Source organism: Lupinus angustifolius, chromosome LG16 (genome assembly GCF_001865875.1).
Source record: "Lupinus angustifolius cultivar Tanjil chromosome LG16, LupAngTanjil_v1.0, whole genome shotgun sequence".
Classification (NCBI taxonomy): Eukaryota; Viridiplantae; Streptophyta; class Magnoliopsida; order Fabales; family Fabaceae; genus Lupinus; species Lupinus angustifolius.
The window spans coordinates 2,446,703-2,472,135 of NC_032024.1; the positions used below are offsets into that span (position 1 = coordinate 2,446,703).

Sequence of the window (25,433 nt, forward strand, 5' to 3'; positions counted from 1 at the left end):
CTCAATACATTTGGCCTACTTTATTTTTATTAAATATGTTCCTCACTCCTATATACAATACCCTTTTTCAATTGACCTAATCAATATAATACCTTTTATAACGTCTTCTGTTCAAACTTGACCTAACCCCTCTTCTATCGAATAGGTTATGCCTTTTATGATGATAAGCTTCTTTTTTTAATTGTGATTATGATGGTTATGTATTTAAAAAATGACCAATGTCTCTTAACAAATATTCTACTTCAATATGAATGTTTTTATATAAACTCGTGCAGTCATGCAAATGTATCTAGATCGTATAGTTTCTTGAATTTCAAAATTTTCCCTGTATCCCTATATTTATGTTGTATCATACCAAGTATTTGGATTTCTTAGGTAACCATGCAAACAGTTCTGCAATTGGCCATGCAAATGTCTATAAAAATTAATCACACAAGTTATACTAATCATGTTGAGTGTGTTTAATTTTATTTGACATTTTAATATAATATATATATATATATATATGAAGGATTTGTTTACACCCAAGTTAAGTTATACTAATTACACTCAATCTCAGCCATTCATTTTCTTAAATCCAACGGACCAAATGATGAAACTTAAAAGTTATTTAAAATTTCTATTTTTCTCTCTCATCATTTATTTCCTTTACTCGTTTGGTCAGTTGGATTTAAGAAAATAAATGACTGAGATTGAATGTAATTAATGAAATGTAATTAATGTAATTAACTTGAGTGTAAACGAATCTTTATATATATATATATATATCGGAAATGGTATGTGTCTGGTTGTCCCTGTCATGTTGAGTATCTGTGCTTCATATAGTAGATGCCACTAGCAGGACTGGGAGATAATAAAACACCAAAAGAGAAGAACATCCTTTCTATATAGAAATCTAGAACATACATCCACTTAACAAATAATAATAAAGGCACCAATATATATATATATATAGAGAGAGATTGATAGATGCGATTTTTTTTCAAAAAATCCCAATCCTACAATGCAGTTTGATGTATTAATTACTAACCTGGTGATGAAGGTTCTCACTCTTGTCCACCAGAAGCTCTATCTTTTCACCCCTGTCCAGAACCTACATTGATTTATAAGCAATACCCATACTCAGAATATGCTATAAAAGTTGTAATGGTTACTAGATTGAGTTTTTACTAAAAAGATGGAAAAGAAAATTGGTTATCTAATTGAAACATTGCATGCTCATTCTCTATAATCACTTCAGATCCAACATGTGATTGAAAAATACATATCTAACTATAGTTCTATGACAAATCAATGTTCGACATGCCAAGGCTGGAATAGTAGAAGTATCAGTGATATGTATTTTCTTTTTTAGTTAATTGGCAATTTGATATTTTCAGCTTCGTTAGTATCATTCTCTTAAATTAATGCATCTAGGTAGTGAATCTGTACCTTTTCAATATTCTCCATCATAACACCTTTAACTTCCGAAACTTGAGCTTTGACCTTCGCAAGTTTGCTTACGTCAAGCTCATGACACATGGAGTGACACAACAAATGTGTACTCGTCTCTATATTCTAATAAGCTTACAATGGAAATTGAGAAAAGGGTGTGTGCCCTATAGTTTATAACTCAACTAATTTTGAAGTTGTATAGGTTTGATTGTATGATGAATCTAGAATCATAAAAGAATAAGATAAGGAAACAAGGCACTAATTTCATTTGCATGATTGATGACATTATAATAATGCAAATAGAAATTGAACTTCAATGGACAACTCAACTTATATTATCAAAAGCATTTTTAAGTAGAACAAAGTGTGCACAGCATACAGAGTTTGTTGTCTTTTAGTTTTTACTACATATACAAAGCCATTTGATATACTTAGATAACTTTCCTCATAATCACAAGATTGAAATACCAAGATAAATATGCCTCTGAGAATGGTGCTTATTTTCCACAGTTGAATCCTCGACACACAGAGAGGATTATTATGAGGATCAGTGCTATCAAAATTCCCAATACAATCAGCTTTATCTTCATGTTTTGCAGCCACATTTTTCTACGAATATTGGTTCCTGAAGTCCTGAAATCTTGTGCCTGGAAGAGAACATTCTCAAAAATTGGCAAAAATGCATGCCCATATTCAAAACAGAAAAGTAGAAACGTGAATTTGAAAGAACTTTTCTATTTGTTTTGGTCATAAACTGTAAAAGGAAAAGCAACACACAGCAGTTCTTTTCCTTAAATATAAACTGATCTTAAACTGTGCTCTATAAAAAAAATTGATTTTGCCAACTAAGGTTGATCACTTGATCCCGTTGGTAACAAATTCGTTCATAGCCCATAAAGTCGTGAGTTCAAATCCTAATACTAGCATGAGGACCTCGTGAGTGGGTAATTTAAAATACCTCTATAAGCGCACTCATAGAGTCGTGAGGCCTACCCTAGCAAGCCCCGGAGACCCAACTCCCTTTTGATGATAGACATTGTTGTAAAACTACTATATGTATTTGTATATCTCCCATGCTTATCTATAAAGAAGATTGTCAGATAGTTCATGTAACTTCTTTTTGCCGTATGTTACTGTTAACTAATAAATAGTATTACCAACTTACATGCTTACAAATTGAATAGAAAATTTAAAAGAGGAGTTCCGAAGATAAGAGATTGTAAAAAATGTATTACTCATATAAGATAATTTAGGCTACATACTTTTTTTCATGAAAGTATTAATGTTCAAGATTTATTCAAGATACATGGTGGACACCCCACTTAGCCAACACCCATAATGACTAGACATCCTTATTGATGGGTGTATAGAAAACTTCCACACGGGGAGAAAGATGTCAAATAGACTATAAATTTTGTTAGTTTTTTATTACACATGAATTGATTAAAGGGGAAGATAAGGCTCATTTCAAATGAGCCTAATAAAGTGAGAATGTAAGAGTATATCTGCATTTGATTAGCTAAAGTAGCTAAGATCACAATGCAATTTAGCTAATCAAGTAAGAGTGTGTCTACCATTGATTAGCTTAAGGGAGTTAAGAGCTTAATGCACTTTACCTAATCAAGGTATATCATTACTTGTCCTCTTTATACTCAAGTTAAGTTTACGGCATTATTATGGACATACTTCTTCTAAAGGCGGAAAATATAGTTAATCCTTCATTCCTTTGTTTTGAAATCTTCTTTGTGAAGAGCCTCCAAGCTTTTTCAAATGGTGAAAAATATAAGTTCATATGATGTCTCTTAGTGTGTGTATATATACATGAATGTATTGGTAAAATACAATTTGTTACATATTGATAATAGTAGGTGACCATAGTAAGTCCCATCAGTAACCATCTATGAAGCCCAATACTCAAAAAAATGGAGGATACTCATGAATCTGGCACTAATGTGCATGAGATGAGATGCTTCCAAATTCGTATCTAGAAAGTATTCTATATTTTATATTAAATTTATATTTTTTATCAGATATTTTCAAATACTACTCAATACATTTGGCCTACTTTATTTTTATTAAATATGTTCCTCACTCCTATATACAATACCCTTTTTCAATTGACCTAATCAATATAATACCTTTTATAACGTCTTCTGTTCAAACTTGACCTAACCCCTCTTCTATCGAATAGGTTATGCCTTTTATGATGATAAGCTTCTTTTTTTAATTGTGATTATGATGGTTATGTATTTAAAAAATGACCAATGTCTCTTAACAAATATTCTACTTCAATATGAATGTTTTTATATAAACTCGTGCAGTCATGCAAATGTATCTAGATCGTATAGTTTCTTGAATTTCAAAATTTTCCCTGTATCCCTATATTTATGTTGTATCATACCAAGTATTTGGATTTCTTAGGTAACCATGCAAACAGTTCTGCAATTGGCCATGCAAATGTCTATAAAAATTAATCACACAAGTTATACTAATCATGTTGAGTGTGTTTAATTTTATTTGACATTTTAATATAATATATATATATATATATATGAAGGATTTGTTTACACCCAAGTTAAGTTATACTAATTACACTCAATCTCAGCCATTCATTTTCTTAAATCCAACGGACCAAATGATGAAACTTAAAAGTTATTTAAAATTTCTATTTTTCTCTCTCATCATTTATTTCCTTTACTCGTTTGGTCAGTTGGATTTAAGAAAATAAATGACTGAGATTGAATGTAATTAATGAAATGTAATTAATGTAATTAACTTGAGTGTAAACGAATCTTTATATATATATATATATATATCGGAAATGGTATGTGTCTGGTTGTCCCTGTCATGTTGAGTATCTGTGCTTCATATAGTAGATGCCACTAGCAGGACTGGGAGATAATAAAACACCAAAAGAGAAGAACATCCTTTCTATATAGAAATCTAGAACATACATCCACTTAACAAATAATAATAAAGGCACCAATATATATATATATATAGAGAGAGATTGATAGATGCGATTTTTTTTCAAAAAATCCCAATCCTACAATGCAGTTTGATGTATTAATTACTAACCTGGTGATGAAGGTTCTCACTCTTGTCCACCAGAAGCTCTATCTTTTCACCCCTGTCCAGAACCTACATTGATTTATAAGCAATACCCATACTCAGAATATGCTATAAAAGTTGTAATGGTTACTAGATTGAGTTTTTACTAAAAAGATGGAAAAGAAAATTGGTTATCTAATTGAAACATTGCATGCTCATTCTCTATAATCACTTCAGATCCAACATGTGATTGAAAAATACATATCTAACTATAGTTCTATGACAAATCAATGTTCGACATGCCAAGGCTGGAATAGTAGAAGTATCAGTGATATGTATTTTCTTTTTTAGTTAATTGGCAATTTGATATTTTCAGCTTCGTTAGTATCATTCTCTTAAATTAATGCATCTAGGTAGTGAATCTGTACCTTTTCAATATTCTCCATCATAACACCTTTAACTTCCGAAACTTGAGCTTTGACCTTCGCAAGTTTGCTTACGTCTTCAGCATGATCAACACAATACTTCATATGTTCCTTCAACTTTGGCCTGCATCAAAGAGCATAAAGCATTAGCTAAAAAAACCTAATAAATCCCCAGCTTAAACTTTACAGGCTGAGTTCGAACAGAAACTTAATACCCAAATTCCTTGCTAAGGCTGTTGGCAGGGGCTGTAGCAGCCTTTCCACCACCGTATTTTGACACAAAATCGTCCTTGACACGCTCTAGAAAAGCTATGGGCACCTGTCTTCCAATTGATTCATCTGCCACGACGCAATACGCTGCAAGACCCCAAAAGTAAGACCGTTATGAATACTACCAATCTTCAAAGTTATTAAGATTAGCCTCTAAAAATGCATTGTTGATAAGCTTAGATCTTAGAAGGCAATCACTAAAACACCAATGTGGGAATATTACCGAATAATAATGTTACTCCTGCAACTCTGCAAGTACAGATATATTCTTAAAGTAGCATATAGTGACATTAATCTATTGTTTCTTGTTCTTAGTATGTACATAAGTTTTATATGTTGGAACTTGGAATATCTATCATTTCAAGAAAAAAATGTCTAACTCAAAATTTAACCCCCTTCCCAACCTCAAAACAAAGGTAAATTTCATTGACCTCCTTTGAAAATTGAAATTTAACTTAATAAAATTAGACATCCATTCATAAGTAAGGGGGGATGGGTATACCTTTTAAATCAAGACGAAGAGCGGGTGTAATTAAGTTAAACTCGAACGAAGATAACCAAATCAAGTATTCTACTTACATACGACCAATAAAATATTGACAAGATATTAAAATTTTAATTCTAATTAAAATATAGTAACAACAAAAAACATAAATGCAGTTGTCTCCGAATACAATGTCGTGTTGTATACATCTTCACACAAGTTTTTCTCGTCGTCTTAAGTTTGAATGGTGAGTGTAATGAATGGTATAGAGTTAGATCGAAATAAAAAAGAAAGAATGCGGGAGAATTGACTTACTATAGCCATTATGAACAAGGTAGTTGAAAGTGTGGTTATGACAGTTATAGGTGAAGTTGTTGTTAGAAGGTGGAAGCTTCTGAAGGCATTGAAATGCGATGGAGTTGAAGTTTCCAGTGAATTCGGTGTAATCAGCAAGAATCACAGTTCCACGAGAAACGAAGGCGTAGATCAGAGATTTCTGGTTCTGCCCCATGGAGAATGAGAGAGAGAGAGAGAGAGAGAGAGAGAGAGAGAGATGTTGATGTATCTATGTATATGGAAATGAAAACGTGGTTCAGTGTCTTTGTACTCTTCAGTCTCTCTTTTTTGGCTTTCGGTGGAGAAAGAGAGAGAGAGAGGGTTTAGGGAGTTTTGGAAACGGTGACACAATTTTGAATGACAGGTTTTATCAACTTCATGTCGCACATTGTTTTTAAACTAATGTTTTTTGGTACAAATTAATTACTGTTATCCAAAGTTTTTACTAAATCGAATTTTTGATATTTTAGTTATCTTAAATATTCTGTAAGAGAGATATAAGTGTAATCTTTTTAAAAAAATATTACAAGTGTAATTAAGTTTTAAAAAATAGAATATATTATCAAGATAAATCCAAATAGTATAAGAGTCATATCTCTTTACTATTTTTGGTTCCTTATAATATAATACGAGTGTGGATTCACTTACTTCTCATCCTAGCTATCAATTCTATAAATATTTAATAGTTTATTTCTACTCACTAATTGACACCATTGGATTTCCCTATAATTTATGGTGAGGATGAGAAGTAAGTTTAAAATTTTTACTCTTAGAGCAAGTGGATCTTTCCTTATGTCTCATATATATATATATATAAGAATAATTTAAAAAATATCTTCCGAAATTGACTCTTATATTATTTGTAATTATTATATATCATGTTTTATTTAAATTGATTACATGCATCATCTTTTTATTAAATATCATAGTTACTTCTTTGTTTGAGCATGAGTTAATGTAATGTATGTATATAAACAGAAGTGATATATGTAAGTACTAAAACTAGAAAAAAAATTGTATAATTTCACTAAAACTCGAAGGATGTTAGTATAATTTACTCTTGTTTTTAAAAATAGTAAAATAAAAAATTAATAATTATTATATGAGAATGATGGTGAGTGATGAACAAGGATCCTAAAGAGGCAACATGTTGTTTTTGCTCATATTTTTAATAACAAAAATATGATTTCATAGTAAATAAAAAGATAAAAATATTATTACATGTTACTATTTGTGTATTATTATGTGACATTTGCCTCTCCATTGATGGAGATGATCCTTACTTGTGAGTCACATATTCCTTTTCAATCTGCAAAAAAGTTATATAAAATTAGTTTGTTATTTATCTTTCATTTTTTTGTATGGACAAGAATGATATGTGATGCCCAAATATGAAAAGCAGACAACAAGTTAATATTTTAAAAATATTTTATATAAAGTATTCATCTTTTTTCTCTTCTTAAAAATTTACTTATCATTTTAGATTATTCATATAAAGAAAGTAAGTTTAATTTATTTTTAGGAATCAAATTTTCAAAGTGACTGATTTTTTTAATAGCATGTCCATTTCATTATCTCATATGTCATTTTCAAAGATTTAAATTAAATTTCTATAATAAATTTTTGTATATATTATACTTAAACGCATTGTTTTACCTTTCTTGGGTTATTTGTGTAATTCTTATTATATTAGTTTAGGTTCTTTAATTAATGGTTTAATATGAAGAGTTCAAATGGGAAGATTAGGATTGCATGTCTTGAAGAGTATGGAAACATACCTAGTAAAACAAACCAAGTTAAGAAATATGTGATTCAATTTAAATCACAAAATCAGAGACAAATCGAAAAATATGGTTCAATTTGTTTTATAGTTTTGTTTTTTTGAAAAAATTATTTAAGATTTGTTTAGTTTCAGATATTTAAGATCTAGAATTAAATCATATTTTTTTTAAATAATTATTTTATATAAGACAAATGAAATGTAAATCGGTTATGACTATTATATTTATCATTTGAGTAATGTTAATGAATTATTCAATTATTTTACCATTTTCATTATACTAGTCTTTTAACAAGTTTATGAATGTAACTTGTTTTGGTTAATGTTATTCAATTATGCATATAAATTGTTTTTTATTTTATTTTGGAATGTACTAAACTAGACAAACTATGTCATATTGAATACAATTTGAAGGGTGATGAGATTTATAAAAAATAAATAAACGGTTGAACCAAAATGTTCATAGTCAGTCTGATTCATACACAAATTTTAAAAGCCAAAAAATATCATTTTATTTGATTAGCTACTTGAATCACACCAAAAATTAAATGAAGCTGAAATAGATCTGGTACATTGTGTCCTTCAAGCTGAAATGGATCTGGTACATTGTGTCCTTGCATAGGTCTACTTTTGGTCATACAATGTACCCAATTTGTAGTAGTGGAGTTCACATGGAGTAATACAAAATAATGAGACAATAGATGTGAACATAAGTAATTGAATACATCATTGATAGTATGAGAGTTTATACACTAATATTAAATTATTCATTATTTAGTATAAATGAATAGTGAATAGTGTAATCATATTATATAAATTTTTATACTAACAATATATATTATTTTTCTCCGCATTATTATATGTCAATCATTAATTAAATATACGACTAATGACATGCAAAAAACTTTATCTTATATTAAACTCCAATAATTCTCATGGGTCTATCAAGAATAAGATTCAGTGCTCCGTTCCCCTCTGTAAAGAAAAATCTAACTTTATTCACTTCATAGGTATTTATATTATAAAAATTAAGAAAATAATAATTTTGAGTCTTATTTAGATTAAAAATTAGTGATTAGTCATATAATACTTATATGTATATATTTTTCAACTTTAACCATTCGAATAAGATTCAGTGATTATATCAATTGTTTTCATTTGTCACAGTAATGAACTATTCTGAGTTGCCCCTATATTTATCTATATATATATATTATTGTACTCAACTCATTCTTTGGATTGAGGCACTATTCTAAGCTCTCGTCACTTTCCTCTGGTAATTTCATTTTTTATTCGCATCTCTCAAATCTCTCTTCCATTATTTTTATCCTTTTCAATTTCCCTTCTTATCGTTGCAGTTACCACATTACGCTTTTTCACTCTTATTCTTGTAAGTTTTATGCTGCTGGATTCTCATTTTGAACCTATATTTTTCTCCCATAGTTGTTCCTTATTTGGAATGGAAGAAGTTATTTGTGAATCACAATTTGAAAATATAAAAAGAGGGCGTTTAGATGAATCGAACGATATATATGATAAATAATTGGTTGATTCAATTGGATTGTGCAAGCATGAGTACTTGAAGGATTCTTTGTTATTCACTTGAGGAATTTATGTTTATGTGGTGAACAATTAGAAAATCTTTAGATTCATATAGTTGTAGAGCTTTGTCATTTTATGGTTACTAAATATGTTCTGCAGTTCAACACTGATTATGTAGCTTGCTTTGATAGGCTAGAATCTAACATAAAAAACACTCAACTTCTAATCTTTATAGTCACAAACTCACAATCATGCTTTATTGTTGTAATGAATTGGACCAGAAAAAAACTGGTAAGTCCTTTTGAAAGTTTTCCAAAATTATAAATCGAGTTTGAAGGATGTGCTACTTGCTAGATTTACTTGCCCAATCTTTATTAACTAGCATAGCTGAATAAATCACCTGTTATTTTCTACTTTATTTTAGCTACACCTATTCTTTTTTACTTTATTTTATTTTCACCCGTTCTGTTTTTTCTTTTCTTCGCCTGATGCAAGGCAATGCTACCTATATTAATCCTCAGTGGGTCCAACCCTTCCTTCGATCCTATGCGTTTTTATCACTTTTTCCTCTACTTTTTCTCCGTAGATGTATTTGTATTATCTTGTATTTAACATTAACGCCTTTTACTTCTATATTGCAGCATTAATTTGTCATGATCCAGGGAAGCACACTGTTGGTTGTCAAACCCTGGCTCTAGATTAAAATAAGTTTTTCGGACATCATATTATTGTAACTTTCCTTATATAAGAGTGTTTTTTCTGTGAAGATTGGCTTCATGAGAAGTAGAAAATGAGTGATACAGAAGACCGATCTCATTCCTCAGGGAAAAATAAGAAACCAGAAAGCCATAAAACTTATCATGGTAAAGATACCAATCATGGGAATGACATTTGGACAGATGGGCTTATTTGTGCTTTTGAATTTGTTCGAGGACGTAAAAGATCAACTAAATCAAAGTACTCATCAAAGATCTTGGACAGACTACACTTGGATGGTCAATTTTCAAAGATGCTTGTCCCTGAAAATGCTCCAATGGGGGATTCTTCCATGAGAGTAGATAAAGACAAGCTCCCACGCCCTTCTTCTGTAAATGCTTTGAGGGACAATTCTTTTGGCACCTCTGATGATGACAGGGAGAACCAGGTCCTTCAGGCCGGCCAAGTTAACGGCACAGATAAGTATGAAGGTAGTCATTGGGTACCAATTGGATGGGCAAGAATTACAGAACTTGTCCAAACAGTTGAAGTTGGTGCAGATTGGTCTTCTTATCAATTTGACATTGAGGATGAGGAGGATGATTTTACTGTAGCAGATTTGGCAGCTCCCTATTGGGAGCGTGCAGCTGGGCCTATATGGTGGTGCCATGTTTCGGCAGGTCACCCCACTGTTGACACTTGGCTCAGCAGTGCTCGATGGCTACACCCAGCTGTTAGTTTAGCTTTGAGAGATGAAAGCCGACTAATAAGTGAGCGGATGAAACACCTTCTTTATGAGGTACATTGTATTTTCAGCAATGGTAATCGGTATTCTTAATAATATAATCATTTGGCAATCTAAATGTGGATATAAGATTGCTAAAAGACTTTAGATGCACCATAGGTAGCATATGATGGCCAATGAGGCTGTGTATATACAAAGATATTTCAGAATGCCAGTGAAATATTGTTAAATACCCAAGTGCATTTGGGGACCTTATGAGGGACCGGAATTCCTTATGTCGTTTTTTTATCCTGTCTCACTATTTATTTTGAAATTGACAGCTATTCCTAAACCAAAAGGCATTTATCTTTTTTCAGCTACAATTATATTCTAATGGTAAATAATATTTGTTATAAGTTAATGATTTTCATGTTACTCTTCAAAGATTTCACTGGACATCAGTCTAACTCAATTGCTGAATAGATTTTGCTCTTATACGTAGGTCCCAGTCAGAGTTGCGGGAGGGCTGTTGTTTGAGCTCTTGGGACAATCAGCAGGTGATCCTCTTGTTCAAGAAGATGACATTCCGATTGTACTTAGGTCTTGGCAGGCACAAAACTTCTTAGTAACTGCAATGCATATAAAAGGACCAGTGTCGAGGATAAATGTTTTGGGTATCACAGAAGTTCAGGTTGTTCTTGCTTGTCATTTCCCTTCAGTGGCTTTTATCACAATTAACGATTTAGTTTTTCTATTCATTTAGAAAGATGTAATTCATTTTTGTTCTCGACATTGGTCAGGAGCTTCTTTCTGCTGGAGGATATAATGTGCCTAGAACTGTACATGAAATCATAGCACAGCTTGCATGCCGTCTTTCTCGGTGGGATGATAGGTAATTACAACATTTTCTTTCATATTTGATGCAGGTGTTAATTAACTTGCTCACATATGAAACAATACTCGTGTAGGCCTCATATCTCATTCGATGTTTTTATTCTTCAGTATAAACTCATTTACTAAGTTTTTCCTGAGTTATTTTAAATTAAATTAAACTGCCTTTACTCATATAACTTGCAATTGTTTTTACTATGTGCTTTGTTGCTGAGAGAAAGTGTAAAGTAGTACATATTTAGTATTTTATCACTAATAATGCATTCATATTTTGACTTTCTCCTTTGTAGGTAGTTTGTCTGTGGCATGTTTTCAATTTTTAACTTGCAAACTTGTGATTATATGCAGATAACCCAAATTCAGTACATTCTGATTTTAGTGCAATGGCTTCTTTATTTGGACTTCAGATATTTTTTCATCATTTGGAAAAGAAAATGAACATAAAAGGAAAAATACAAAATAAACAAATAGTATAGAATGAATACCAGCTGTGGGTCGATTAGAGATGAATTTCTAGAAGCCCTAAAATTTTGAGATATGGGTTCCTCAAATTAATTGCTTATTTTGTGAAATCAACCAAAGCATTGCCAAGTTAAAATTTGTTATTAGTTTTGCAAGTAATTTGTTTAAGTATTTTTAGTTATTTTTATCTATACATTGATCCTCTCATACTTGATTATTGGCACCTTAGGAATGCCCCTAAGATAAGTAGCATGCAAATATGGAAAATTTGCCTAATCTTGCATTGATGTGTAACTTGCAGTCTTATTCCAGTGCACTCTTGCCAACTGTATTTCATGTATACTTCAAGTAATGTGTTACTTTAGCTTAACATTTTTATTTAGTTTTTCAGGTTATTCCGTAAATCTATATTTGGGGCGGCGGATGAGATTGAGTTGAAATTTGTGAACAGGTTCTTAACTTTGAATTGTGTTTGAATTCAAGTCATTCCAGTTTTATAAATTGTCTTTTTACTTAGTTGATAGTTTTCTGATTGACTAGGCGAAACCATGAAGATCTGAATCTCTTCAGGATCATTTTAAATCAAGAAATCACAAAGTTATCACGACAGGTATGTTAATTCTTGCTAAGTAGAATATACCTCTTTGGAGGAGTGCCTGATTAATGATTCTAAATTTTTAATAGCTATGGCTGAAATGCATTTTTATGCTTGTATTTTGACATAGTAATAGAGAATTAAAAAGGTTGAGATTTTCAAATGGTTGGATGGTTGCAGACTTGCAGTTCACAGGTTGATCTTGCCATTGCTGGTTAAATAGACACTTCACATTTTAAATTATACTTAAAATTAGAGTACTTGAAATCTATATTTAAACTAGACAGTACACAAGGGTGTTTTTTTGGGTAATGAGACGGTACACAAGGGCATATCTATGCTAGTGACTAGTGAAGTAGCTAGTATTCATAATGACAAGTAATTATCTCCTCAAATTCCTCCTAAATTAGAGTTCTAATATACTTTATTACAAGGTATTTCCATTAATTATTTTTTTTGGAAAATTGAAACCTGAGGAAACAATTTTGCATGTGAATTTAGTTTTGACACATTATATCTCCTGTACAAAGTGAGCAAGAACAAGAGAGTGGATAAAATTGAACTGAAGCTGCTGATCTCTTGATTATTACCATTAGGTGTATGATTTGGCACAACTATATTCTAATGATTATAAAATGCCCATTAGCCATATTGAGCTTAAAAACAGACTTAAAATTGTTTTAACTTAAATCCTGATAATTTTATTATTTACTTTTAAAAATACCTTCTGAATAGTACAATACCAAAGTGAGCCAAATTCTGTGTTAGCTCTTTTTTATTTGTTTATTTAATAACAATTCATTTTGATCAAATCCATTGCACAACCCACAAGGGTGCCACCTGACTATGCTAGAGGATTAGTTCTACCCTCGTAATAAAAAATACATTGTATAGAGATGCATTCTTACAAATTGTGTGTTTCATTGCAGGTGATCAGAGTGAAGTGGTCTCTTCATGCAAGAGATGAGATTGTTTTTGAGCTTCTCCAACATCTAAAAGGAAATCGAGCGAGAAGCTGGTTAGAGGGAATGAAAAAGAGCACAAGGGAAATGATTGAGGAGCAAGAAGCAGTTCGTGGCCGCTTGTTTACCATTCAAGATGTTATGCAGAGCACCGTTCGAGCTTGGCTGCAGGTATTAATTACTCCGAACTTTCACTCAGGAAGCTTTTCATTTTCAAACAACATATTGGGAAAAAAATATTCTTCACTCTGTGCCATAGTTGACAAGATCGAGATCTTACGTAAGATCGGAAGAGGTATATGAAAACGTAAAACATGTGATCATAACACGTATCGTAAGATCCTACCAAATATTGATTTTTTTAGATATACATATACACAATAATAAAAACTTCAGTTTTCAAACTTAAACTTCTAACATAAAAAACATATGAATACAAAAGTATTAGGTCTCATATAATTGCAAAACTAACATGTCAACACAATGAACTAAAGTGTTTGATAGCAAAAAACACCAACAAATGAAAGCCTAATATTATATTACATACATATTATATATATAGTATAATATGTATGTGAAAATATCATGTAATTACACCATGTTTTATGTGGAAACATCATGTTTTATGTAGGCTACAAGTATATTATAATAGTATATACGTCGAAGGTGGAACAAAAGTCAATTTGAGGGCTAAATGTGATACGTACAAAGCAAAATTTAACAAAAGCACATAAAAAGAACATAACAAAGTCAATACAATACAGTGAGCACCGTTTTTCTCCCATTACACATTACAACATAAAATAGAGAAATAACATCACTTTAGAGAGAACAAGGAAAAGAAATATGTTGAAGATGAAGATTATAATAAGGAAACTTGAAAATGAAGTCTTGGGATCTTTTGGTTGTGGCTGTAGCTTCTACTTCTAATATGGTTATGATATGTTTGTTTTTTTTTGCAATTTAGGGTTTAGAAGAATTTTGGGCGGGTCAAATTATTTTGGGTCATGGTTTCCCTTTCTATACAGGTTTAGAAGATGAAAATTTTGCAATTTAGGGTTTTTGCCATAAAAATAGAAAATCACAATGAGATAGTGATTTTACGATCCTACGATCTTCCCCGGCGATCTCACCGGTGGTGGTGAGATTGCATTTAGAGTGGGCACATAACTAGCTAGCTCTTGAAAACTCGTAAGATCAACTTATCCTACGAATTAAATAATGATCTTAACTACTATGGTCTGGGCTAACATGATAATCGTCTTGCACGTGCTCCAGGATCGAAGCCTTCGGGTGACCCATAATTTAGCTGTATTTGGAGGCTGTGGTGTTGTCCTCACCATCATTACAGGGTTATTCGGGATCAACGTTGATGGAATACCTGGGGCTCAAAACACACCATATGCATTTGGTGTCTTCACAGCAATCATCATCTTCTTAGGAGTAGTGCTGATTATAGTTGGTCTGGTTTACCTTGGTCTGAAAAAACCCATTGCAGAGGAACAGGTTGAAGTGAGGATGCTTGAGCTGCAAGAATTGGTGAAGATGTTTCAACATGAAGCAGAGACTCATGCCCAAGTCCGGAAAAATGTTTCTCGGAATAGCTTACCTCCTACTGCTGGTGATGCTTTCCGGAGCGATGGGGACTATTTTCTCATTCATTAAAGATATTATAGTTGTCCAAGTATGCTTTAGAACCATCTTCGGCAACAGATTTTTCCAAGTCTCAAGTTGATAAGGATGAATTTGAAAAGAAAACATTGTACTTTACCTATTTCTGAGATTTGGTCAATATGAGAAGCAACCTTGGTTGGATGAGACATCCATGATAAGCTGATAGCTTCAATCAAAGGTGAATTCTTCTAAACCTAGTATGTACTTACTGTTCAATTAAATATTGGGTCCAATATATTTTCTCCCAAATCTGAGAACTTTTGCCTAAATATATGAAGGGTATGTTTGGATAGGAGAATTGAAATTACCAGTATTATTAATACCGTATCGGTCATTAAACCAACCAGTTTTCATAACTACGGAAATTACAGTTCAAAATTTTATTCTGAGATAGAGTTCAAATTGATTAAAAATATGAATTCTCTTTTTTTGGAGGGAATGCATAATATCATTACTCAAGTGGGTCGTTATACCATACCTACCTACAAAAGCTTGCACAATTTTTTTTAGATAATCTATGTGTGCAACTTTATTGCATGTCCCACAAAGAAAGGAAAAGAGGCAATGAATAAAACTGAGACAACGTGTTGATATCCCTAATGATAGCTCCTAGCTCATACAAGTCTATAATAACATAATTGATCTCAGAAATAAGCCTTTGACAATCATTAATGTTTCACTGATGGCCAAATTTCTTGTAAAATAGGAGAATTCATAAGAGGGTCTTGGATAAATCTTCAGCCAACAACATTATTGCTATCATGTGCAATAATGCCAACACCTCACAAAGCCTTGTGGTTGCGGAGGGCCGTGGAGACGATGCAACGACAGCATGCTGACCATGATTTTGCGGAGTCACAAGGGTAACAATGTGTCATGACCTCCTTCCATTAGATAGTAGATCACACTTGTTCTGGAACACATGTTTTTATCATACCAAATGTGGCAAGATATTTGAAATAAAAATTAAAGGAAAAAAACTCTTCCCTATGGTCATCCGAAGGGTAACAATGATCAAATGGTAATATCATGCACAACTTAACAAGCTCGAGTGATTATAATTGCTTGAACACAACAAAAATAATGACATATTATTTTAACTTCTACGAGGTCTGAGCTAAAACATACTATAATTTTAGAGTAGAATGATTAGTTTATTGAGCCTAATAATGTGCTAAGCAACACCTACGATTTATTTATTTCTGGTCAAGTATATGACCCACGCTGTTATTACAAAAGAAAGTATGACCCTGTCATGTAGAAAGCCATTTACTGCAATTAGACATGTCAAATGCCCTATAAATAACTAATACTTCCAAGATTTTAACGATCCCATGATCTTTAAAGGTTCAAGGTTGTGCTTTAAACTCTAGTATTAACATAAAATCGAAAGCACAAAAAAGTGATTTAGACGAAAATTTCGGAAAAATTAGTTTATACGCCATGTCGTTGGTAAAATGAACAAAATGTCACAAAGGACTGCAAAATATAGAGCCTGTATTCGCATGTCAGAATTTTTTCCAGGGCGCAATCATCCAGGTTCGAGAATGCAATAAGAAGTGAGGTTCTTATAAACTTTTATATGAAAGGCAAAACACAAGTTTCTTCCACTGCCAAATGCCAAATTCATCATCTAAGAAGGGATCTTGTAAAATGTTCCCTGGCTGTGGCAAATGCTTGACTCAGTGTCTAAAACAGAAAGAAATATGGTTAGTTATACAACAAATATGTGAATTTCATTTCAATATTGTTTGCTAGTATTAAATGAAGGATGTAAGATACCTGTTCAGATAAAGAAGCTCCAGAATCTATACTGTTACTTGCAACTTTTCCAGATATAACACTTGGATCAGTTTCGAGAATGATACTGCACAAAATATTTAGACTTGAAAAATGAGTGAATTTGTTGGATTAACAGAGGTTACATAGGATAAGTGGTAAATGTTACAACATTGTTTTTCAAATATCAGAAACTGATTTAAGCTGAATTGATGTTTGATTAAAAAAATTAGAATTGAAGAGTATCATGATTCATTGTGAGTGATGAAAGCACCAAGCTTGGCATTTATGTTCCTTCCTAGAAGATAATAGTTCAAAGAAGGTTTTGCTTTTATGTTTAGAAAAAATTACAATTGGGATCATTTAACTGAAGAAAAGATTTGTTCTGTTTGATGTATCAAATGGCTTCTATAGTGTGTAATTTGAAAGGAGGGGGGAGAACAATAAAAGATTTAGCGAATCTAACAAACAAACAATTGAAGAAGATGAATGTATCATGAAAGCAAACAGCCTACCCGCCATCAATAATTTCATCAATGCACATTAGAATGAGATCCAAGTTTTCGAGTGCTTCCTTCTTTTCCACATTGCCTCTGAAGAAGATAAGGAGGAACCATTACAATCATCAAGGAATTACAGTGATAAAAAAGATAATACCTTTAATATATATGTAACAATAGATAAATAGTTAAGTATAATAAAACAACCTGAGCAGGATCCCAACAGAATCAAAAAATGCCTGCAGTGCTGTCACTAAGATAAGCTCGTTTTCATCATCACCCCCAGTGACAAAAAAGTGAAGGTCTTGAATAAACTTGTAAACAACAATGTTATTCTCAAACATTGCTATCTCCGCTGTCAAATGAAACACCCAAAAAATGCACACTCAATATATTTACAGAACGAAATCAGGTACAGGATAGTCATTAACAATTTATTCCAATCATGTAAGCAGATATTAACATAAGGTGAAGGTGATTCTTAAATTGAATGATAGCATGGTCAATAAAAAAGAATAGAATTGACAATTAACATTGATTGTAATAGCAAACTGATGCTGTAATTTAGGACTAAAGAAGCCAACAAGAGATAACGCCACCTTCGATGGAAAATACGAGGAACAGATTTAAACAAATTACTGACTGTACGGAGATGTTGAGAAGGAAACACTCACCTTCTGCTCGGGCATTTGTCTTCTGAGTCTTTGTGAATACAAGTTTCTCAAAAGACTCCTTTGCAACATTTGTTGGCCACTCATCTGAGAAATATTTGACAGCCACACGCTTCCCATCAGAATCCAGAAGTAGGATGTTCTTTATAGAAGGGCAGTCCTAAGAAAAATTACACAGTACAAAATTAGAACTTCCCTTAAAAATAACTCATAAAAATGTTTCGAAATCACATGAGTTTTTCACATTAATAATCGATTCAACAATTCCAATTCAGAGTACAAAACAGTAAATTCACGAAAACAAACAATCATGTGAACTTCAATAATACTATATTCAGGTTGCCAAATCCCCAGAATTTCAGAATAAGCACATCATATAACATAGAAAATTTACACACCTGCCCAAAGGTTTAGCTTAATTACACTCGCAACCCTCCCGATTCAAACACTAAACTTAGCTTCTCGACGATCGGATCTGGATTCAGTGAGTGTCGAGTTTGGTGACTGTAGACCAGCCTGGAACACAATTGACTAATAGTGAACTCATTTTGACTGACTCACAGACAATCGAAAATCAAATCGAATCGCGAGTTAGTTAAATGAGTTCATATATTTGTCAATTGTGTTTCAGATTAGTCTCAAGTCATCAAAGTCATCGAATCCAAATCCACATCCACATGAAGAGAGATATGTAATAGAATAGGGTAGGTAATTGTAAATCAAATATGCATGCATATACCTATACCTGAATTTATCATAGAATAAAATGAATTGGAATAAATTATAGTGATAGATTAGTCATGTAATTGAGTATTGAGAAGTGAATAATTAGATATATATGAATGCAATGCAAATACAGTGAATTGAAATTCATAAAAATATCAAACACATTTCAAATTCATTTCAACTAAATTAGACTAGATCGGATCAGATCTAGAGAGAGAGAGAGAGAGAGGTTACAGAGGAGAGGGGAAGAGACATGATGAACGACGTCGTCGGAAGTGGAATTCGGAGAAAAGCTTTCAACTCTGAACGACTCACCTCATTCAACACTATTTATAATATATAATATGTATAAGGATATAAGTTATCTCGAAATCATGACACGTGTCATGTTCATCATTTTTTATAAAAATATTTAAAAAATAAACAAAATAGCACACATGTCACATTTTTAATGGCTAGAGGAGATAAATTATCTCCTTATATAAGGAGATACATTATTCTCATGTATCAAAAACTAAATAAATAAATAAACTTTAATTAAAACTAATTATTATAATTTATCTATATTAAACAAATATTGTTGATGGCCTTATAAATTTGTGCATTTATTCAAAAATTACAAATATGGGTCGAAATAATCATCCTAAAGGGTCATAAAAATATTAAGAAATGGCTTGATCCACATTTGATATATTTTGGGGACAACTTTATATTTTTCAATTATACTTCATCATATATGCTAAAACAAGAGGAACTAGGAGAAGCTCCAAATCATCAAGAGCTTCAATATTATGCTTTTTTTTACATGTTCATGAATCTCAAAAAATTCTTTGAAAGAAGTTTGTGGATGTACAATGAGATTTACAGACTCACCCTTTTCATAATAAAAAATTCTAGCAAAAAAATGTGCTCTCATTAGAAATCAAGAACCTTAAGCTATAGTTAGCATATTCATCATAGTTAGAAGATCAAGTTCTGTATCAGGGTCACAGTCGATATCGTCACTATCATCAATAAAAAAACCCTTAGGCTTATTATCTGGAGACTTCTTGGTTCATCATGCTATTGCTCTATGTTTACGTACAACTACAATGATCTTAGTAAAAGGTGCGCTTTGGATGTAAGTGGTTCCAAGTTAATGCCTTAATATACTAGAACTGGTGCAATTGAAGTAACTTAAAGCAAGAATAATGGGTACAACATATATACATTGAGAATTAGGCCAAAATTGAATGTTGTATCCAAGTTTTCTCTCTTCCCTTTACAACCATATCTAATTGATGCATTCAAGACATTTCAGCAACAAAAGAAGTAGGAACTGAAAACATGGTTATGTTCCAGTTCCCATCTTGTTAACCGATTTGCACACTTTTGCACCTAACACATGGTTATGTTCAAGTGTAACCTCAAGGATCCTCCATCTCCGAGAAGCTTGTGGCACCTTCTTCTTTATGATCCTCGATGCATTCACCATCTAGCAATTGTTCACAAAGAATTGAGGTCTCTTCCATGTAACATATCAACAAACAAAAGAAACACACTAACTCTAATCTCTATAAGCTTATGGTGTGTTGATGATGTTAGTGATTAGATCTTACACTACCCTAGTGCTTCAATCTCCTGATCTGCTAGAAAAAAGCATAAACTACATATGATTATGGTTTTTTAATGTTTAATTAGCATCTCTTTACGAGTCGAGTTCCGGAGGGAGGGGAAGACTCAGAGCCATTTACTAATGACTCCGAAGCCTTTCTCTTCCTTCAATTAGACTTGAAAAACCAACTCACCGATTATAGTGTGCGAGTTAGTATTTCATTACTCTCAATTCTCTTTATTGTCCATCAAAACCCAACTCGCAAAATTGAAGGTAATAAAAGAGAAATAGAGAAGGTTATGATAACAATCTATTCTTCTCAAACAAGTTCTCATACATGTCTTGTTGATGGAACAATAAATCCTTCCATTACTATAAAAAATGAAGAACACTAATAAAAGTAATATTTTAATTTTATCGTTTTTTAAATTGATTTATTTTTATATGATGAAATAGTTCTGATAATTCTTGAATTATTAGGACATTAAATATGTTTATTTATTGTATTTTATATTTTTTATTAAATAGTGAAAATTATTACCAACATACAATTATTAATTTATAACGACTATTTTTGTAGAATAACATTTTTATATTGACTTTAATGCGAGACTCGTAATTTTAAGCTATGATCTTTTTAACTCGTGAAAAGGTTAAGAAAATAAAGCGGGTAAATGAATAAAAAATCAAAAAACGAAGTCTATTACATCTCATATATTAACATATCATTGCTTAGTGTAAATTAACCTTTTTATTATTTAACTCATCACCTATTCCCTTTAGTGTTGATTCACACTTCCCTTTAAGGCTTTAACTCATAATGATTATTTTGTCTTTTATAAACGTATGTTTATGTGTGATTTTTGGTTAAAAAAATTTAAAACATAATTATTTTTTACTAAGAATAATACAGTATTCTAAATCTTATTCCAGAATATACCTTTTTGGACTTTGAGCGTTAAAATAATCGGCAGGTGGTATTTGGTATAATAAATGCATTTTAGATTTTTTTGGTATTTGATATAATATACACGAGGTATGTGATTATTTCTTCCAACAAATGTTACATTGAATAATCAGTATTTGATCTTTTGGTCTTTCTCGAGATTCAAATAATCTTACACCCACTTGAATAACAATCATATATTTTTTGATAATGTGATTGAAGAGTAAGTTTGAGCAAATTTCAGTAAATATGATAATTATTTCATATAAAACATTTTAGTTAATATATTGATTTTTTTATTATCAAAACACCCTTAATTGATTGAAAAAACATTTGGGCCATTTCTTATTTATGTAATGAATGAGTTGTGTGGTTTGTTATACTTTGTTGAATACCTTTTGGTATAACCAAATATATTATCTCATTCTATGAATTAACGAATTAATTTTTGATTTTCCTAACTAGTATTATTATCATGGATCAAATATTTGATCTTTCAGCTTATCTGAGAATCCAATGAAACATTAGGAATGAGATAATAAATAAGAAAGAATCGTTTCTATTGTGCTATGTTTTATGGAGCTATTTGTTTTCTTTTGTTTCGTTTCTAATCCCATTTTAACCATTAGTGTTCATAATTCAGAATAAATCATCCTAGAAATTGTATATGCAAATGAAATGGTGCAAACAGCAATAACTGGAGAAATACTCTTCCACAAACTGAACCTAATCCTATAAAGCATGGCCTTAAACCACTCATACACGACCCATAAAGAAAGTCCAGTTTCAAGCAAGAACACGAGGTAAAATCCAAAATGGAGCTTGCATGAACAACAACGACCCTTTTTTTCTCCATATATATCCATAAGCACTTGTTTTTCAAAGAATCTGTCCTACCCATAACTTAACCTCATGGGTGCTCCTTTGGTACTAGTTGTTTCAAAACTAGGTTGTTATGAACTAAAAACATGGGATTTTCCCTTTTTCTTCTCAACCACATCATAATAAGAATCTGAGTGGTATCATTAATCTTTCAACCATACACATCTCAGCTAGTTTTCAATCTCAACCTCTAATCATAATACAATCTCATCTTCTACCAGTGCTAACTTTGATCCTTCTTACTTAATTAAATTGACATACCCATACCTTAGATTTTTTCTAAGAATGTCATCATACCCATATCCATATTGGTCATGGAACATTAGATCCATCTAAAAAACAAAAGCATATATCAGTAAAATCAAGTAGATAGATAGAACGAACAAAATGCCACTCAAACGCAAAGGTTGTATAAATCACAAATCATAAAATACACCGGAATAAGCGAAGCTTGTCGAATGTGCAAAATAGAATGTATACCACAACTTGGAAAATTGATAGTTTGAGTTCATAACTAGTCAAGTTGACCATCCCACAAACTATGGACATTTCCATACGCATAAGTGAATAACAAAGGCTTAAGGGAAGCTAGTTCCCCATCAGAAGAGCCTACTATATATAATCATTTAGTTGGCACGGCTTTTGAACACATCAAGACCCATCTCAGTAGGATCAGTTGCTTGCAACTCTATTTGAATCCCATCCAGCTCCCTCTTGAACCTGTCCTTGGAGCTTGCATAAATCATCTTGCTTCTCACCCTTGATGTATCAGGGGACCTTCAAACAAATAAATAAATAATTAATACAACTGAAGGTTCGTAACAAAGCTTGGAAAGGTATCGACAAAACTAGAACAAGACATTACCAAGCAATGAAAAATATTCTGCTTTTGGGGACATTCCCCTCAGTCAGATACTCAAAGTCATAAACAGCATATCGACACTCATCAGCAGGAAGGCTAGCAGTAAAGTCATCATAGCCTTGGGATGGATCACCAAGCTTCTCCACAATGACTTGCTTCTGTTTCTCCTCAATCTTATATACTATGAAGCGGTGTGTCCTTTTTGTCTTGAGCTCCATAAACTTTAACTTGCAGTCATCATGGACTGCCATGCCTGATGCTGCATTGGCCTATATAATTGCAGTTGCAGACACATCATAATCATCAATGGCATGCACAAAGACCGGAGGAAGAATCCAATATGATCATTCACAAATAAGTTGTTGATATTGCCAGCCATTTAAAGCAAAACCCCGTTGTAGTCCATCAAAGATCAATCATCATCAATTTTGTCTCTTACAGATTAATTTTATTAATTTGATCCCTTACACTTCAATTCTCAATATTTTAATCCCCAATCCAAATAATGAAGGTGAATAGTGTGTGGATGATAATTGGAGGGTAGAAGTACGCAACCTTACCCTCGCAAGCGAAGAGGTTGTTTCTGGGATTTGAACCCATAACCTCCAAGTCAAAAAGCAAACAATCTTATTGTTGCGCCAAGGCTCACCCTCTAGATTTGAACTTTGAGGGATCAAATTAATTTTTTTATAACTAAAATGACAAGGGTTGTACCTTTCAGGGACTAAAATATGGTTTAATTCACACTCAAGTAAAGAGGAAAACAAAGGATTGTTAATATAGGGGGGTTGCCTGGTACAAAAATGGAGATCACCAACTAACAGAGTGAATAATACTTATAGAGGCATAGTATAGTCTAAATCATGGAAATAGAGACAAATAGTGATTATACCCAAATAAAACAAAGGATTGCTAATATAGAAGGGTTGCCTCAAAAGGGGGGAAAGAACATAAATTATAGATTTAAGTAATTAACACATATGATGAAAATGAACTAGTTATTATAGGAATATGTAATCAGCCAACAAAATGGATAATACTTATATAAGCAATTAAGCATAGTATAGTCTAAATCATGGAGATAGAGACAACTACTGATTATTCCCAAAATAAGTAAACATCAATGAGGGTCGTGTTATGTTAGATGTATCTTCTTATAGTTCAGAAAACATATTTTTTATTCATCAACTGAAGGAAGAATTCCAAAAACACTATATGCGATTTAGTCAGTGGATATAAAAAATGTTTGACTCAAGAATAAATCTGAACTTTACATAATGTGTGATTTAGTCACCGCACTTCAAAAAATGTGTATAAAGGACCATGAACTTAACCAAAAAACTTCGCCAAAAGAAATCAAATGAAAGAATATGTTTTAATTAAAAATTCCCCTCATATTTATTAACTCCTAAAACAAATTGAATCCATATTTTTTAACCCTATAAAATGAAGGGACAAAATGAATCCACAATCACATAAATCAGATCACAAAATTCATCTCTTAATAGACCAAACAAATCATATTTCGTATTGAAAAATCATAAGTAAGGAAACAATTAGTAATTAGTTCAACAGAAAAACACTGTAATAGATATCGAAATCAGATCTGGAATCAAATAAGACACAATATTTAAATAAAATACACTAAAAAATCAGAATCAACAAATGAAGTCTAAAGATCAGATCGTGTAACAATCCAGCTTGAAATCGAGTCAATAGTAACAGCTGATGAAAATGAAATAAAAATGAAAATCTCAAAAATCTCAAAAAAAAATGATGTGCAATGAAAGAGATTGAAAAGGAAGACTAACCATGATTGAAAGTTGTGAAGAATAAGAGAGGATCGAAAATGGTGGAGGAGGAGATATAGGAATGAGAGAAGAAAGAGGAATGATCAAAATCAATATTATTAATATTCTCCACTTTCTTTCACCATAAAGCTAATGGCCGGTGCCACCTGTCCTTATTCCTTCTTCCTTTCATGTCTTCTCTTTTTGGGCTTTAGGCCCACCTTCTTACCCACTCTCTTTTTTTTATAAACCACTTTTCCTTTTTCAATTATTATTTTAGAATAGTGTAATACAAGGGTGAACATGAGATTGTTAAGACTTATTCCTTAGTTCGATCTTAAATATTGATTGAGTTGT

The 25,433-nt window shown here is 31.9% G+C and overlaps 3 protein-coding genes, 1 long non-coding RNA gene and 1 pseudogene across 4 annotated transcripts; 2 read left to right on the top strand and 3 right to left on the bottom strand.

Annotated features, from left to right (window-relative positions):
• Positions 1,754–6,334, bottom strand: LOC109329837 (annotated as a pseudogene).
• On the top strand, positions 2,088–3,636 carry LOC109329839. Its single transcript, XR_002105587.1, has 2 exons — positions 2,088–2,998; positions 3,029–3,636. It is a non-coding gene; the product is annotated as an uncharacterized LOC109329839 (long non-coding RNA).
• On the top strand, positions 8,973–15,715 carry LOC109329836. Its single transcript, XM_019563696.1, has 8 exons — positions 8,973–9,056; positions 9,964–10,817; positions 11,245–11,433; positions 11,543–11,634; positions 12,487–12,546; positions 12,636–12,705; positions 13,620–13,823; positions 14,931–15,715. The coding sequence occupies exons 2-8, from the start codon at positions 10,113–10,115 to the stop codon at positions 15,315–15,317; spliced, it is 1,707 nt and encodes a 568-aa protein (XP_019419241.1). The 5' UTR covers positions 8,973–9,056; positions 9,964–10,112; the 3' UTR covers positions 15,318–15,715.
• Positions 16,688–19,335, bottom strand: LOC109329838 (coatomer subunit zeta-2-like). The gene is made up of 6 exons (XM_019563697.1): positions 19,237–19,335; positions 18,280–18,436; positions 17,813–17,960; positions 17,621–17,698; positions 17,109–17,193; positions 16,688–17,015 (listed from the first exon to the last, which is right to left on the bottom strand). Exons 1-6 carry the CDS (start codon positions 19,255–19,257, stop codon positions 16,956–16,958), a joined length of 549 nt encoding a protein of 182 aa, XP_019419242.1. The 5' UTR covers positions 19,258–19,335; the 3' UTR covers positions 16,688–16,955.
• Positions 22,809–25,235, bottom strand: LOC109330141 (actin-depolymerizing factor 3). Its single transcript, XM_019564186.1, has 3 exons — positions 25,098–25,235; positions 23,290–23,555; positions 22,809–23,201 (listed from the first exon to the last, which is right to left on the bottom strand). The coding sequence occupies exons 1-3, from the start codon at positions 25,098–25,100 to the stop codon at positions 23,051–23,053; spliced, it is 420 nt and encodes a 139-aa protein (XP_019419731.1). The 5' UTR covers positions 25,101–25,235; the 3' UTR covers positions 22,809–23,050.

What these genes read in the sequence shown, in the direction of transcription:
- LOC109329836 (XM_019563696.1), top strand. Translation starts at nt 10,113, where the DNA reads ATGAGTGATACAGAAGACCGATCTCATTCCTCAGGGAAAAATAAGAAA. An exon ending in GAGTTGAAATTTGTGAACAG is followed by an intron (nt 12,547 to 12,635) that starts GTTCTTAACTTT and finishes CTGATTGACTAG; the next exon opens with GCGAAACCATGAAGATCTGA. An exon ending in CCGTTCGAGCTTGGCTGCAG is followed by an intron (nt 13,824 to 14,930) that starts GTATTAATTACT and finishes CACGTGCTCCAG; the next exon opens with GATCGAAGCCTTCGGGTGAC.
- LOC109329838 (XM_019563697.1), bottom strand. Translation starts at nt 19,257, where the DNA reads ATGTCTCTTCCCCTCTCCTCT. An exon ending in TGTCTCTTCCCCTCTCCTCT is followed by an intron (nt 18,437 to 19,236) that starts GTAACCTCTCTC and finishes AATTTTTCTTAG; the next exon opens with GACTGCCCTTCTATAAAGAA. An exon ending in GAGCTTCTTTATCTGAACAG is followed by an intron (nt 17,016 to 17,108) that starts GTATCTTACATC and finishes TTTCTGTTTTAG; the next exon opens with ACACTGAGTCAAGCATTTGC.
- LOC109330141 (XM_019564186.1), bottom strand. An exon ending in AGAATATTTTTCATTGCTTG is followed by an intron (nt 23,202 to 23,289) that starts GTAATGTCTTGT and finishes ATTTGTTTGAAG; the next exon opens with GTCCCCTGATACATCAAGGG.